We start from the raw sequence: 17,231 nt of genomic DNA, 5'->3' as shown, positions 1-17,231 counted from the left end.
TCAAATCAGTGTTGAAAGTTATAATTTTCAATAATTATAGATACATTTTCTTGCAGATACATTTTCTTAAAGTTTTTTATATATCTTTGTATTATTTAGTCACTGCATCGTCTGTCATTTCCTTCCATTCCTGATACTACTTTTTTTTGCTGTCTCTCATTTTTCTTTCCTCCTTAGTCAGTCTCACTAGAGACAGGTGTTTTCAAAGAACCAACTCTGAGTTTCATTACTTCCATTTTCCTTTTATTGAATAATATTTGCTCTTAGTTTGACTCCCATTCTTGTGCTATTCTGGAGATTATAAAGTAACAATCATTTTATAACTTCTGAAGTTGATGTTTAGTTCAATTTTCTTTCAGGCATTTTCTTCTCTAATATTAACCTTTAAAGAGATCTATTTTCAGTGGTAACACTTCACTCCACCTTTTCCCAAGCAAGGAGAACATTGTCCTTGTTCTATCTCCCTCTAGCTATATTACCATGTCTTTGGAGAAAAGAGCAGTTACAAATTGTTTTACATGCTGTCATAAATTAAAATACAAACTACCTAAAACTTCAATTAGACCAATATCTTCATAATCCAATTAAAAGATATCTCTCATTCAGTATGAAGTTCTGCCCATTATACAAATAGCAGCTAAAAGGAACAAATAAATTCAGCACAATGATCACTGGGCACACTAGTCAATAAACTGGTGAATGGATCCTAGTGAGTGAACTTTTTAAATATTATTTGCTGGTGGCTCAGCTTTCAGACCCATAGCACTTTCTAAACTTTCAGCACTAAACTAGGAACACTGTGCAGGATCACAGCAGTTGCTGATCATGCCCGATACCCAAGTGTATTGCTTTGTGCCTCTAACCAGAGGGCAATCACCTATCTCAGAACATCCAATCTGGTTAGTAGTGGCATTCCAATTTCCTAATCCAGGAACAAAGCATAGATGAAAGCTGAAAGAACAAGCCTCGACAGGATGTATGCCCAAAGCAATCACAGACCTCAGTGCTTTTGCTCATTTTTTTAAAGGCTTTACCTCAGCCAGCCACTATTTCCTGTAATATTTATCTGTGTTTCTTCATGAAATGTAACAGAAGCTTTGCAGAGACTCTTTTGCTCACCACAGGGAAATACTGTTATGCAGAGAGTGACACTGACAACATGAGCACAGTTGAAGGGGCTGGGAAAATCTCAGAGGCTGAATCACCTTAGTGTGGGCTATAGACCCCAGACTCCAAGGAAGTGGCCCAGGGATTTACATTCCTAGAGTGGCTTTCCAGGTGTTCAAGGAAGTCTCAAGATGTTCAAGGAAGGTGGTGCCAAGCGCCACCCTCCTAAAAGGAAGCAGGAAGAAAGATACGCCAAAGATAATCACTGTCTTCACCATATATAGCACCCCCAGTAGACCTGGGCTATAGTCTGCCGGGTGACATCCAGACATCAGGTAAGCTTCTCACACTGTCTCTGGAATGTGAATTTCCCGCTGCCCAGGCATGAGGGAGGGTAGAAGGTGTTATCAACTTCATGTGTTGCAACTGGGGTCACTCCTCTGGGTCCTTTGGGGGCACTGAGAGGATGTCAGCCACTGGGCTCTTGTATCAGTGAAAGGCATACATGCATGTGTTTGAATCAGACCTTCCAGGTGCTCAAAGTGCACGGGAGAAGTTCCCCTGAGATTTGTCACTTTTCTGTTTCTGATTTTCTTGGCTCTCTGATTCTCTTTCTTCGGCTGACACCACATTTACTCTTCTCAGGTCGTGTTATACAAGAGTCTGATTTTTTCTGTTTAGCATCAGGACTGAGGGGGACTTAGAAACTATGTCTTATTGTTCTGCCAATGAGAAAGCTATGGCTCTGAGAGGTGATGAACTTGCTCTGTCACCAGAGATCCAGTGGGTGAGCTCCAGCAGCATAAAAAACAGTTATTTCCAAAGGAAAGTGTACATTTGATATTGCAAAAAGAATTAGAAGTATTCACCAAAGGTACAATCAGAATTTTGTTTGTTTTTCTTTTCTTTTATAGTTCAGTATACGGCTTTGTTCTTGGTTACATATGGAATGCATGAAGGAGACTGCATTGTCTAGTCAGTGTTTTAGGCTCTAAGGTTTTCAGTGGGTTCAGAGATCATACAGGTGGTGACAGAGCACAGTCTGTTCTTATTCTCATGATCCTTATTCTACAACATGAACATGGGGAGAAATGTCATCTTCTCTACTCATTCGAATTAAATTCTACTACACCTAGATAACTTCATCTTAATTAGCAGGTTAAGCACTGGGGGTCTTTCAATTGAAGCTCAGAATTTTACAAATATGCTTAATTTAAGAAAAACTATATATGAAGGCTCTATAGGTTTTTGGTCCTCATTGGCTAAAGTGAAGAAGCCTGTTGTTTAAAAGCCCATGGTTTCTTGAAATCTTTGGTTCTGCTGTTTCCTTAAGCTAGAGCATCTTCACAAAGACAGAGATCCCTAGTAACTGTGTACAGTTTCTCCAGATGTACAAGAAAACTCTTCTTCCATCCTTCTTTGAACACTCAGCCTCCAGATCCTTCCACTCCTCTGAGGACACTTCATAGAGGCCAGTCACACCCTCCTGATCCTACAGACCCCTTCTTACTCTCAGATAATCTCTCCCTTTAGTCTCACTGCTTCCACTCATATTGCTCCCTCCTCTCCCTACTGGGGAGCTCAAAATCATAGAAAATACCCAACATAGGGGCTGTTTACAGACAATTTCATTTTGGGGGTTTTGTGACTAGCCCTCCTCTTAGCGGTAAGGCAGCCACATTATAGCTCATGTCTGAACAGGAATGCGTACCATCCCCCCAAGGTGAATCTCCACTCTCGTTGCTTCATCTTGAGTGTCAGACATGGTCAGGCTGACATGTTGAGTGGGAAAATTCCTACCACATGTGTGGCTGGCCCTATTATCCAACTGGGACCTATCACCAGCTTGGTGATCTAGCATATTTCCCCTCTCCTTTCTGGATTCTGAGTTCCTGGAGTAAAAGAGAAACAGATGCCAACTATACAGTTGTGTACAACTATACAATCTCGGATGAAACCGTAATGACCATTCTTCCCTGTCACTTTCTATGCTCACAAATTTCCCTCTGACTTTTCTCAAGCCAAGTCAGATGTTTCTTGTTTTTGTTTTTGTTCCTTTCTCTAAATATATAACTATCATCTCTAACATAGTTCTTTCTGGGCTGAACAGTACTCTTCCAGGATTTGTTTGGCAAAACAGTTGATTGCTTTACCCAAATAAAAGTGTGTGTGCATATTCCTCTGGCCACCTCAGTGATAATGAATTGAAGACAAACATGCTAAACAGAGATTTAGCTAATTAGAATTGCAGGCACTCACTATAGGTTGTCATCAAACTTATAGGGGGATAAGCTGGTCTTTTAACTCTTTGAAAACTATTTACCTCCAAGCACTCACAGAGTTTGGCCTGTGTTGAAATTGAATGAAAATGATAAAGAATAGGGTAAAAGTTCAGGAATTGACTTTTGAAATCATAATGTTCCTGGCTCTGAGCACACCTTGGCATATGTTAATTCCATCAATCTCTACATCAAAACCCTTTGAGGTTATATTCTCTTGTCTATACAGATTGGAAAAGGAAGTCTAAGTGTTTTATCTAAGAGTAACCAAATAACACAAGTTGAGTTTCCTACTACATCTAGAGTCTGAGCTGATCACTGTGATTCTGCTCACACTGATCAGTATAAAAGAATTTTTCCCACTGTGGGAAGCCAGGGTAGGTGTAAGGGATGGAGATTATTGACAGCTGTTGTCATGAGGATGACCACAAATGTAAATTATTATGGGCACATGAATTTAGTAAAGAGAAGGGTTGGTTATTCCAAACTATATAAAATCAGCACTTTGTAACCCATAAATGCATTAATGTATTTAAAAAAAAAAAAGGAGGGTTGGGTCAGTGGAGCCATGGAGAACATCTAAGTTGGTGGAGGTAAGGAAGGCATAAAAGGTAATATCTGAATAATAAAAACAGATCAAATGAGTACAGTTCCATATACATATATTCAAGAGCCTGGGAAATCACCGGACAAGACATCACATGTAACTACATGAGTCTAGCTATGGGGTCTATGGGTTACAACAGTGGGAAAGAAGGTAACTGTCATTTTTAAATATTTAGGGATTTTTTATTTTGGGTTATTTGTTTGTTTAATTCATTCGCCATACTTTTCCCCATAGCAGTTGATACAGCCATGGCCACAAGCCCTCTTGCTGCTTTCAAGGTCCTCATGGATGGAGTGACAAGCTGGGATGTCCCCAAAGACATCATCCCCAATGAACTCCTTCTTATTGGACAGGGTGCCTTCCCAGTGATGGTGAATGACAAGGGCCAGGTGCTCATTGCTGGGTCCTTCTACCGCAAGGGGCGTCTGGTGGTTTTGCCCCATGAGGACTACCTGCTACATGCTGGTCTAACTCCATTTCTTCTCAATGCTGTGCGCTGGCTGCGCTGCTCCTCCGAGGCTCCTGTTAGAGTCCACCCATCCCTGGCACCCCTTGTGAACATCCTGCAGGACTCCAAGGTTGAGGCCCAGAGTGGGCCAGAACCAGAAGAGGGCCCAGGGGTTTACTGTACTGGTGCCTATGATGACATGAAGACTGTGCAGCTGATCCGGTTTATGAAACATGGAGGTGGCTTACTCATTGGGGGCCAAGCCTCTTCTTGGGCTGGCAAGCACGGCCATGACAAGGTTCTGTCCATGTTCCCCGGAAACCAGGTGACAGGTGTCACTGGGGTGTACTTCACTGATATCTATGGAGACAGAGGGCAGATCAAAGTCTCTGAGAAAGTGCCCACAATCCCGCTCCATGTCAGGTGAGTGATGCTTGCCTATCAAGACTCTGATCTATGGGAAGTAGCAGTCCTCCTCCCCACTTTTAGGGGGCTTTCAGTGTAGCAGAGGAGAAATTGGCCACTGTAAATTGGAATCATTTCGAATTACTATTGTAAGCATAGAAATGACCTGTGATAAATAAGGGATAACAACATCTTTATTTTTTCTCTACTGTGATCTGATATTAAATGTCTTAAGAGCAGATTTTTTTTTGTCTTATTTACTACTATGCCTCCAGATTTTGAAGAGTTAAAAAGAGATAGTTTATAAGTGGAGAAAATATCTATAAAGTTCCTGGGAGACAGTCTATTAGGCTTAACATCATATCACTAGTATCTAGTGTAGTATCTGACACACAGTAGATCATAAATAAACATGAAATGAATGCAATTGAAGGTCAATGTAATTCATGAATAGCAGGGAGAATGCAAAATGCCACAGTCCTTATCATGTATTTAAGAATTTTTCTCCCCAGGACCCAAGGGGAACCCCTGAGGGATGGTCATGTCTACGTTAAAAGTGGTGCAGCAGAAAAAAAAAAGGGTAGCATCAGAATGGTGATAAAGCTAGGGGAAGTCCTGCAGTCTGTAGGACTAGACAAAAACTGGATAAATGGTAGGCTTTCCTAGTAACATAAGATTGTCCTATAATTTATGCCCAAGAATTAGATGAATCAAAGTTCTTCCTCACTTGCCTAATTTCCCTGTATGTATGTATGTATGACATATATATATAGACATATATATATATATATATATATATCATTCTTTGGCACAGATGAGTAGAGTTCCATGGAGTATCTAAAGAATACTTATTTAACCATGGAAATTTGGATTGGATCTAATATTTGCGGTTACTCAGCGTTTAGAAATGTACAGGTCACTGCGTTCAGACAAGTGCAAGTACTTGTTTGGCATACAGTGTAAGAAGGTGAATTGCCAGTTCAAAAATATTTGGGCTTGAACTGTTGATTTGAGCCATTTAAAAAGACTGTATGAATTTTCACTCATAACAAAAATAGAGCCCCAGACCACGTCTAGTATTGGATATTACAAATCTTTGATATTATTGTCAGTATGAAATGTCAAACATGTTGCTTCAATTTGTGTTTCTCTGATTACATGTGAAGATTACAGGTTTCTCTGATTACATATGCATTTTTATATATTTATGATCACTTTTATTTCTTCTTTAAATTGTTCATGTCCTTTATCTATTTTCTTATTAGTTTTTGTCACTTCCTTATTGATTATGAAACATTTTCCTGTATCCTCATCTGGTACTTTTATGATTACATGTTTTACATTTAGATGTTGAATTTATAGGACTTTTCATCTTATGTCACATATGTTCATTCTAAATGTATGGCCAGTTATGATAGCACCATTTATCGAAAAGTCAATATTTATCAACTGATTGTAAAGACTGCCTTTTCATATAACAAGCTTCCGTATATATTAATTTGTTTTTCAACTCTAACCACTAGACAACCATACTGCCTTTGTTACTGTAGCTTTGGAGTGAGTTTTTATATCTGTAAAACTAATTGTCTTTCATATCCCTATATGAAAAGTGAATATTTTCAAGAATTTCATGTGTTTTAGGACGCTTACATTTACAGAGTTAACTATAGAATCAATTCATTAATTTCCTTTAGGATACATTGTGCTTTTTGAGCAAAATTATACTCAAGTTAGAGTTCATTTGGGCATAATTAATATTTGGAAATATTGAATTTTTCATTTACAAATTATGTATGTGTCCTGATTTATTCTAGCATTTCTTCATATTGTTAACTAGTTTTGAAGATTTCATCAGAAAGGTTTTGCAAATTTTTAATGGGACTGTTCTTGGTCCTCACATGCTTTTTGGCAGTGTAAATTATAAAATTATCCATTTTATAAATATTTCTGAATTAATGGTATAATAATTAAATTTTGCATTTTTTTGAATTTAAATGCCTTCCTAAATTCTTTCATTTGTTATCATGGTTTGTCAGTTAAGACTCTTAAATTTTCTGGCAGAGTCAATCTTACCAGCAAATAAGAGCAATTTTTGCTCATTCCATTGTAACGTTTCTTTCATTAGGTAGGACATTCATTAAATTATGACTAGTAGTAGTAACACAGGGCAGACTTGCCTTTTTGTTCCTGATTTGAAGGGAAAGCTTCTAATATTTGCATATTATATGTCATAATAGATACTTTATTCAAGTAAGCAACTTTTACTTCTAGTAGGATTCATTTTTAATTTTATTTTTTAATGAGAAATAACTTTTGTCAAGTGATTTCTTATTATCTAACAGAATGTGAAAATTGTTAAATTTATTAGTGCTCCGACTGACATTATCTCCAGCGTGAGAAATTGTAACCACTAAGCTGTATTGATACACAGCAGAGCTTCCAGAGCTGACTACCTCCCTATGTAGACCACCTCATTAAGTTGACCTAATTTTATGGCCATGATATACACCACATGTATGGACCAGTATAATAGGGCTAGTTTGTTAAGTTGACCAATTTGCCACAGTCCCTTGAATGGCCCCTTACAGAGGTTCTACTAAAATCAAGAGTTGAAATGAAAGAGATATTTTCACTTATGCATCGGTACACTTAACATTTTGTTAGCTACAACACCTCTTTGTCTAGATACTTGTAGCTTGATATCTGTTGTTTCAATGTGTCTAAAGAGTTTTTCTTATTAAGTTTTCTATTTCAAAGACACCAACTTGAAAATTAGTTTTGAGACCTCTGTACAGAGATATATAGCCAGAACTGATGATTAAACTAAAATGTTATTCACTGATTTGAGAATGAAACAAAAAACTGTCAAGGTATGTTCTGAGATTTATGCTGAAAATTAATTAAGAAGTTATCTACAGAGATTATTGTGACAGTATTTGGTGAAATCAATAAATACATAATTTAAAATAGATAGCAATTATTACTGGTTATGACAATAAATTAAGAAAAATGTAGAAAAGTATAAAAAGAAAATAAAGTCACCTACTGTGATTTTATTGAAAGCTAGTCACTAATAGCATTCTACTGTGTTCTTCTTGTAATTTTCATACTTCCATTGACATTTTCAATATTATTTTGAATTTTCTGTTCATGCTATCTTTATAAGTTGAGTTCTCACTCATTTTCACTCACTGAATTTCAATATGTCTGTACTAAAATGTATTTACTCAATCAAGTCCCAAGATTTGAATAACTACGTGGAAGGCAATTAATACAGAAACATTTCTTCTGAGAGTTTGAAACAGTGGTGATACTTTCTTAGGTAGCTTCATTAATAAAAACGAATGAAATAAATATTTTTCTCAATATAACAATTCTAGAGATTTTATGTTAAAGCTACAAAAAGTAAATATGGGACAACATAGTCCACAGCTCTATCAAGGATAGTTTGAGAATTTAATAATGTTTTAAATTTGTGTATGTCCAAATGTGTAAAATATAAATCTTCTGAATGTATAAGCAAGACTACTTTCTTTTTTTTTTTTTTTTTATTGTTGGGGATTCATTGAGGGTACAATAAGCCAGTTACACTGGCAAGACTACTTTCTAAAAGAATGATAGATTATGTTTCAAATTTTACCTCATGTTTTTAGCTAGTCCAATAAACAACCTAGAAATCAGAATAGCCAGAGGAATGTGACTGAGATAACAGTTTATCCTGGAAGATTTCACTAGGAGAATTTATGTGCACATGTCAAGGTCTATTGTATCTACAAATATGAAATCTCGTAGTTATATGATATTAATTACTCTTTGTGAAAAGTGATTTGAAGATGTACAACAAAAGATTAAAGTAGCATTTCTTCTTTTTCCTCTTAAAGACTTTGTATCAAAATAGCCCAAGTCTTGGGTTTCCCCTCTGTTCTATTTTGCACCACTTGCCCCCCTGGCTCTAATGTGGGCATTGTCTCTTTTCCAGGTGTGGGGAGGATTTCAGCCAGGACCAGAAGAAGCTTCTGGAAGGGATCTCAGAGGTGGACATCAGGACAGGAGTCATACCCTCTAGGCTGCTGGTGCATGGGGCCATGGCCTTCCCCCTGGTATTAGATAGGTCACTGGGCTGTATTCTTGCAGCTGCCTGCTATGGCCAGGGGCGAGTGGTGTTGAGTGGCCATGAAGGCTTGCTGACTGATGAGAAGATGGGCCCATTTGTGATCAATGCCCTGGGCTGGCTCTCACGGAACCAGAAAGTGGTAGTTGGGTTGAGCCCACAACTGCGAAGTCTGGGCCCCATGTTGTCAAAAAATAACTTGGAATGGATCAATGTAGACCATCTGAGCAGTGAGGTGGGTGTCTATTGCTGTCACACACTTGAAGACATGTCAGTTATCAAGGTGGTGGAATTCGTTGCAGAAGGTGGAGGGCTGCTGATTGGCACACAGGCCTCATGGTGGGCCTCCAGCAATCCAAATTCTCACTTTATGTCTCAGTATCCAAACAATAAGTACCTTGAATGCTTTGGCCTTGGCATCCTAAACCAGACAGCTGATAGAGGCCTCTTGCCAGTCCTCAAGTCTGGAGAGAATCACTACCACTTCCGCAGAGCTCTGGTGCAATTCCAGTCTATGCTTCATGACAAGGGAAGAAGCTTAGAAAAGAGCTGGCTGGACAGGCTAAGAACAGACTGTTCCTATGTGTTTCAAATCCCATACGAGGGGCTTCCCCTCTATGAGTCTCTGCGCAGGAATGTCCTGGAAATGATCCAAGAAAAGGGCTTACCGTTTGTGAAGAACAAAAAACCAATTGGCAAGGACAGCCCTGAGGCCTACCTGATAACCTTGGCTGAAGAATTGTTCAAAGTGGGCACTGACAGCAAACTGTTTCTCAAAGATCAGATCCCCTGGACTTCCTATGCCACGGACTCTCCTGTCACCATTGAGATCAGCAGAGGTATGCCATGGAGAAAAGGGCTAGGGCAGTGAGGGGATTGGGGTGACCATGTTCTGAAAGGCTGTGCCCATTCTTCCCCATAGACTTTTAAGAAAGTGGAGGCTGGGAACTCTAAGTGGGGTATGGGAAGCCTGAGACAGGACACCTGGGAGGAGGCAAGGTGTGTGTGGGAGATGTAACAGCTCTGGGAGGGACTGTGGGAATTCTGCACAAGGGTGGGGCCATGGGAATAGGAGGATCCCAGTCTTTCCTGTGATTCCTATCAGACAACAGAAATTCCTGGGTGAGTACTGGACTCTACTTACCCGAAGGACAAACAGCACATGTCACATTGCCAGAAGATGCTGTGGCTGCCAATTTGAAGGTAACCTCTTCTGCCCCAGTAAGTTAACTTGTGACCTTTCCGTATAACACTTTTACTTTTTGCTTTCAATATGTTTTGGAATTCTCTGAAAAGCCCCTCTGGGCATACAAGGCAGGATTCTGGTCAGCTTATCCCAGGTAGTGCTACACAGAGGAGCGAGGACCACACTCCCCCATTTTGTAGAGCAAGAAAGTAGTCACGGAGATGTCACTGGGTGTTGTGAGCAATGGAGAAGGACAGAATATGAACTCCCTGGGAGAACTTGACACATAGAGATGGTCAAAAACCCTGTGCTTCTTCATTTCCTCTTTCTCTCTCACTCTTTCCTGTAGCATCTGAAACATCATTCAAATGATGTCCTATGTCCACCCTACCCTGGATACAAGAATCACTTCTGCAGATACAGATTAAGGGTGCAGACCCTGTCCTCTCCTATCTGAGGCCTGTGACAAATAACAGGACCATAGTAGCTTTGATTCACTCTGCACCTTGGGATTGGTTTTGATGAAATCAAGGGGAAAAATATTCCAAATCTCTGAAGAGAACAAAGAATAATTTTGAGCAGGGCGGGGGGATGGGGAGAAAGTGGATATATAGAAGCCAGCTTCCACTTGTTCAAAAGCCCTGTCTTTCCGAGATGCCTTTCTCTCTAGCTGTGCCCTGGATTAGGCAGGCCAGAATCCTGCCAGGCCTCGAACACACACACGCACATGCATGTACACACACAGATACTCAATCATTCCCATGATAGCTCACTTCATCCACTCCTGGGGGACGCTTCTTGTCACAGGTACAGATTGGCTGCCACACGGATAACATAAGCCATTTTGAAACTTATCACCGCCCCCCGGTTGTGACACACCGGTACAACTTAGACAGGACAAAGCGCTCCATCTCCTGGCTCTGGGGGGGCCTCCTCTACATCATTGTCCCTTTTAACTACAACCTGGGCCGCATGCCTGTCACCATCAGTGGGGCTGTGAAGGCTCCATACTTCAAGCTGGGTAAGTAGGGGATTCAGGGTCAGGTTGGAACCCAGAGCAGATGTAAGTTTGGAGGTGTGGAGAGGGCAGGTTGTAAGGTTGGTGCAGCGGGGTAAGAGCTGAATGAGGGAAAGCTGTGAGGTGAGACGTGAAGGCTGAAGGTGGGCTGAGAGGTGTGGAGCCCTGAGACAAAGGTGGGAGAGAAACAGGGATTTCCATTTTGTTCCATAGGAAAAAAAAGACTGTCAGTTACCAGGTTATCTCTCAGTGTGGTCAAAGCTAACATTTAAGTGTCAGGAAAGATGTGTGGGGTGGGCTATGCAACCTTTATATCCAGGTCAGACATCTCGGGAGGAGTGGAATGGCCTTCTGTACCAATATTTGGTGCCCTGGGGAGAGCTCGCCACGGACAACATCATCCTGACAGTGCGAACCACAAGCTTGCAGCCCATGGAGGACACCGTGCCCCTGCTCCGGCTCTGGGATGAGATAATGCAGGCTGTAGCCAGGCTGGGGGCACAGCCCTTTCCTTTCCACCGGCCAGAGAGGATCGTTGCTGATGTGCAGATTTCATTTGGTGGGTACCCCTGCTCAGCAGGCAACAGGGCGTTATTATATTGCCTTTTACTGTGTCTAAGATGTGTAAGCATAATTCTGTTAGTAAAGTAAGAGGAAAGAGACACAAAAGACATGGACTGGAATGAGATGAGAAAATATTTACATGTTAGAAAATAAATCCATAACTTCTACAAGGTGAGATTTCTCAGGGCGGCTGAACAATCTCCGAAAAATGTCTGAGGAATTTGTAGGTGGCCGTAAGGGTCATTTCAAGGACAGCATGCAAAATGAAGTGCTTCCTTCCAACATACATCCAAGGAGAAGGAGAGAAGGGGAGATGAGTAATGGGATTTATGTTCCGTACTGACTGGATTTCAGAAAAAAGGAACATGGGGAAGGAATTCTGGTCCCTCATGGGGAAAATGCTTTTGAACATCAATTTTCTCAAATATACAAAAGGACAAAATTATCTGTGTGATAGACTAGAAATCTGGAAAATAGTGGTACACTGGGGAAAGAAAGAATGTCACCATGCTAGCCTCAAGGATCTCAAATTTAGACATGGTACATAATATCACAGACTTACACAAAAAGAAAGCTGGCGAACAAATGAACATTTGGATTCCTGCAGGGATAAGGATATGTAGTGTGTCCAGAACCTCCAGCAGGAGGGATAAGGTACATCTCAGCGGTGAAATGGGAGGAGGACTGGGGGCTATTCAGTATCTGCTCAACCTGGGGAAATGCGCACTGAGAGTTGGGGATTACTGAGGAGAACCAGATGGTGACAGAATGTTCCACAATGAGAAGTGGAGGTGGTGTTTGGGTGGCCACTATTCAAGGCAGCCTCTTCCTTCTGTGTTTCCAGGAGCATTGCACTCGGGATACCCCATCATGAGCCATGAGGCTTTTCTACGTGAACTAACAGATGAGGTGACAATGAGGAGCAGAGGGATGTGGGGCCCCATCCACGAGCTGGGCCACAACCAGCAGCGCCTTGCTTGGGAATTCATCCCACACACCACTGATGCCACCTGCAACCTGTGGTCCGTCTATGTGCATGAGACGGTGCTGGGCATCCCCAGAGCCCATGCCCACCCTGCTCTGAGTCCCCCAGAAAGAGAGAATAGAATCAAAGACTATCTAAGAAGAGGAGCGCACTTGAACAACTGGAGTGTGTGGACAGCTCTGGAAACATATCTACAGGTACAGAGGAAAAATTCTGCAAGATGGGGGCTGTCAGGTCACCAGCCAGGTAGCATCTGGATGCCCCAAGCTCTCTGGCTCTTTCTCCATCCATAGCCTGGGCCACCAAATCTTGTGGACATTGGAGAGACAGGGCTGTGTAACTGTGGTTCTCAGGCGGAGAGCATGACTCTGTCCCATTAGCTGCCTGAGACTTTGCAATGTTAGAGGAAATGAAAAGTGTTAGTAAAACAAATAGGTAGAAATAGAGTATATTGTTGAAGGATTAAAAACCCTTTAAACATTCCAGAGACTGGTTTTGTTCTTGTCCCCTAATAAGTTCCATAAATATTCATTGTTTTGTTTTGTTTTCTCTCCCCTTATTTTGTGGGTCAAAAAAGTAGTCTGTCCCTTTATATGAGCAGGAACGTGTCTACACATCACAAAAGGACATTGTAGGAGATAAATCTGCTAACAAGATTTTCAGACAACTATCACCCTACTTGAACCCGGAGTGGTTTAAAATCAATCAATAAATAACCAACCAGCCCAGCAAAAGAACATGGGAGTCATGAAGCAAGTCCGTTTCCTGTGAATTAGCAGGAAGCCCTGCCCTCCTCCTGCTTTGAATTCTGATGCTTTTGAGTTGTGGAACCTCTGCCCCATGTGAGAGCCCTGTGGTGTCTCCGTAGCGCCGCAGTTACGAACTCTATGGCTTATGTTGCACAGAGGTGCACACTAAGTTAAAGAATTTAAGCAGCCTGTCCACTAGCACCCATTGAAGTGCAGGACCTTGAAGTTAAAACAAGAATAACAAGCTTTGGGCTAGTGTACTTACCAGCTCTCGCGTTCATTTTTTTACCTTCATTTGTTTTTCTAAACACTGAACATGACCTTATCCCACTCAAGGAGATCAATTTGCTTTGCATCAGTTTCCATATTGTGATATAGCCAGTCTGAGGGTGTGCAGGACCAGAGACCTAAATGGTAGGTGGCCACTAGTGTGTGAGTTAAAACCCAAATTCTGCCTCTATGCAGCAAAAACTCTGGAGAGAACCATCACCTTGTGTCTGACAGCAGATCTCAGGGCCGGCTGCGCCTTCTGATTACTCTGCCTGCTAGAAGTCACCTCCCTGGGGTTCATACCACTGATGCCTCAGCTTGGCCCCTCATTTTCCTTCCCTTTCTCTATTCCAGTAGCCCTCTACATTGCCAGCATCTTGACTCAATCCCCTGTAATCCATCTTGCACACTACTCCCAAAATGGTGTTAACACTCAGTCTTTAAAATGCTTAGAGCCTTCTCTTTTATGCACAGGATAATCAAAGCTACGTGGCAGGCTGTAGAAGCAACTCCAACCCCATGTCCTCATTTCCTCACCTCCTTACGCGTCCTCCTGTGCACCAAGCTGCATACAGCTGTGAACACATCTGGCTGTGTCAGACATCTGTGCCTCTCCATTTTTCCTTCCTGTTGATCCAACAGGCTTGGGCACATCCATGTTTCCCATCACAATTCAGCTCTATTGCCCCCTTCCTCTGGATGTCCTCTGCATATCATCTGCTGGATAAGCGAATTTTTTCTTAGTAATTTCTTTACATGTCTGTCTCTCCCCCCTGGTCCTCAGCTCTCCAAGAATAAGAGCTCATAATCACTTGTGTCTAGCCCTGTATCTGGCATATTGTGGCTGTCTAAGGAATGTTATATATGTAGTATTAGATAAATGTTTAATTTATTGATATATTAATGAATAACTGATGGTCAGGAGGACTGTCAGAGGCTGAGATAGTGAGAGCGTATGAGTGATAGTGAGGGTACATTAGTGCGACTACAGGAAGGCCCGACCTCTACAGTGTCATCTGTACTTGGGGCTTGACACCTCAGAGTCAGAAGACCCTCATCCATAAAGCCAGAATTTCCTGCTACTTCTAAATTTCTATACTCTTAGTAAGCAAGGGGCTCCTGCCAAGGGTTTTCAGTTGGGCTTCCCCTCCATATAGTGTAAGTAACTCTCACCCTGAGCCCCTTGCAACATGCTTCATTCTATCTTATTTTGCCCCAAACACAGTGCTCTGCAGAGCAACAGGGTAACTTTGCATGGAGTCACAGGGGCGAGATGACTACAGAAAACTAAGGATCAGAATGATGTCTGGACGGCAGTATTAGAGGTTCCAAGCCTTTGGGGTTCAATAGGCCACATATATATAGGATGTGAGGGTTTCTCACCTCAGTCAAGCACAAGCACCTCCTGATGCTAAGGAAATGCTTAAGATCTGGACGTATTTTTTTAAAAAAAAAACAAAGATAATAACAATGGTCATTAGTTGAGTATTTACTTTGCAGACATTAGGTTCCCCGTGAGCCCCCAACTGGACTCTGGGGTATAATTTTGTGGCACAGAGGTAGATTTGGCCAATGAGGTGGGGTGGGGCAAGGAGGTGGGGCAGACAGCAGGAGGGAAGCCAGCACCTGAGGGAGACAGACCCCGAGAGTAGTAAGATATTCTTATGCGCACCCAGCTTGAATGTGCCCCCTCACTGTGCCTCTTCCTTTTCTTTCCAGCTCCAGGAGGGCTTCGGGTGGGAGCCATTCACCCAGCTCTTTGCTGAGTACCAGACCCTGTCTGGCGTCCCCAACGACAAGGCTGCCAAGATGAATCTATGGTTGAAGAAGTTCTCTGAAAAAGTGCAGAAGAATCTGGTTCCTTTCTTTAAGGCCTGGGGTTGGCCTGTGCAGAAGGAAGTGGCTGACAGCCTGTCCTCCTTGCCAGAGTGGAAGGAAAACCCCCTGACAGCCTACACCTGATCTGAGGGAAAGGAACACCCAGCTGGGGAGGGGGAGAGCAGGGAGGACTCTGCCAGCTCCTCTGCTGTGGCTCTGGCCTGGTGTGATCATGCCTGGAGCCCGAATCCCACTTCCCAGCATGTCTTCCCATGGCCGTCCAGGTCATGAGACAAAGTAGAACCAACTTTGTCAGGAATGTGCTTTCCTACTGCTTCCTACAATTTTCCAGCTCTCACCCAGACACTTGCTGCCCTATCATAGTCCTGCAGCTTCTCATTTTGCCTTCTGAGGTTCCATTTTTGAGCAATGGGTTCTAAAGATCATGGGTTCCCATAATAACCCAATTTCAGTTCCTCCCCTCTGTGCCCCAGAACAAGGCTTCTAACTCCTTTTCCCTTGAGAAGTTTCTATATCTTGAGGGGCAGGCTGCTATGGTGGAGAGGCCCCTGTGTGTTTCTGCCTTCTCATCCATAACATGGGGACACACAGCCCTTCCTCACAGGGCTGTTGTTTAGCAATAGTGAGGTCTGAGCACCATAATGTGCACAGACATGTGGGGGTATCTGGGAGTCCTCCTCTGTGCCCACAGTGTGGGCCCCGCCTAACACTGTGTGCAATGTGCGTGGATTTTTAAGCACCCAGGTATGGCTTTGTGTTGACTTTGGAGGTCAGCATCCTGTCCTTGTGTGATAGTGTTTAGAGAGTATGGGTGTTGTTCCCAGACATGGTCCCTGTTAGGTGAGCTGTCCTCAATGTCTCAGGACATTCTGCATTTCCCCCCCGCCCCTTGGGTATAAAATAATCCTGACAAAAATGGCCTATAATCAAACTGAGTGTTACAGAGGGGTTGGAGTTTGGTCCTTTTTGATGGCTCCATCTTCCAGAACATTTATTTCAACCACAGGGAAATGTGACTTCAGCAATTGCTACCAAGTCTGTAAGAATATTTGTTCTTAGTAGAAAATAGGTGTCTGACCCCTCTAGTCCCAGTGAGTAGGCACTGCCAGTTGTGAGAGGATCATGGACACACTGGGCCTCCCTGTGGGACAGCATGACTGGGTGCATGAGATCAAATACTCCCTTACTTAACTCTGAACCCAATGTCCCAAGCTTATTCATACTTTGTTTCTAACCAATCCTGATACTCTGGGTCCGGTGAAGACCAACTGAAGATTTGTCTCTAGGGTGAATGGGGTACATGCCTAACTATTATTCTCTAGCTAACTTTTACACCATATTTTTGTTTGTATGGATGTTATTCCATAAGATTTTGGGAGGTACACTGGATCCTCATGAGGAATTCAACCTGGGGAATGTCATTTTCTGTATGCTTCCAGCATGTCTCTCAACTCTATTAATAAAATAATTCCTTTTCGTGTCACTGGTTTCCTCTGCCAATTGCTTTGTACTTTGAGGGTGCTTAAGAAATATTTTTTGAATGAAAGTACCGTCATGCCACCCACCCCTACTGAGCAGTTAGTGTGTCCCCAGCACTGTGGGTGTGATTTTCTGTGCGTCACCTCATGTCATCTTCCCAGCAGCCCTCAGAGTGCCACTCTGT

General features: G+C 42.2%; 2 protein-coding genes across 2 annotated transcripts in view; both read left to right on the top strand.

The window, feature by feature from the left end:
- LOC128560148 (TRPM8 channel-associated factor 2-like) overlaps nt 1-17,024 on the top strand; it is a 68,484-nt gene extending 51,460 nt beyond the window's left edge. The window contains exon 9 of the transcript XR_008372893.1: nt 15,900-17,024. The gene's annotated coding sequence lies outside the window, so the exon portion shown is untranslated. The remainder of the gene's footprint in view (nt 1-15,899) is intronic.
- On the top strand, nt 3,529-15,891 carry LOC128560150 (TRPM8 channel-associated factor 2-like). Its single transcript, XM_053553682.1, has 7 exons — nt 3,529-4,864; nt 8,826-9,796; nt 10,063-10,160; nt 10,951-11,164; nt 11,481-11,720; nt 12,570-12,907; nt 15,449-15,891. Exons 1-7 carry the CDS (start codon nt 4,242-4,244, stop codon nt 15,689-15,691), a joined length of 2,727 nt encoding a protein of 908 aa, XP_053409657.1. The 5' UTR covers nt 3,529-4,241; the 3' UTR covers nt 15,692-15,891.
- Nucleotides 17,025-17,231: the final 207 nt, after the last annotated feature.

Source organism: Nycticebus coucang, chromosome 11, assembly GCF_027406575.1.
Source record: "Nycticebus coucang isolate mNycCou1 chromosome 11, mNycCou1.pri, whole genome shotgun sequence".
Taxonomy (NCBI): Eukaryota; Metazoa; Chordata; class Mammalia; order Primates; family Lorisidae; genus Nycticebus; species Nycticebus coucang.
The sequence above is the reverse complement of the archived record's forward strand: the minus strand, read 5'-3'. Positions and strand labels throughout refer to the sequence as shown.

Coding starts and splice junctions, on each gene's coding strand:
- LOC128560150 (XM_053553682.1), top strand. CDS start 4,242: ATGGCCACAAGCCCTCTTGCTGCTTTCAAGGTCCTCATGGATGGAGTG. Junction 9,797..10,062: donor CACCATTGAGATCAGCAGAG/GTATGCCATGGA, acceptor GATTCCTATCAG/ACAACAGAAATTCCTGGGTG. Junction 10,161..10,950: donor CTGTGGCTGCCAATTTGAAG/GTAACCTCTTCT, acceptor TTCTTGTCACAG/GTACAGATTGGCTGCCACAC.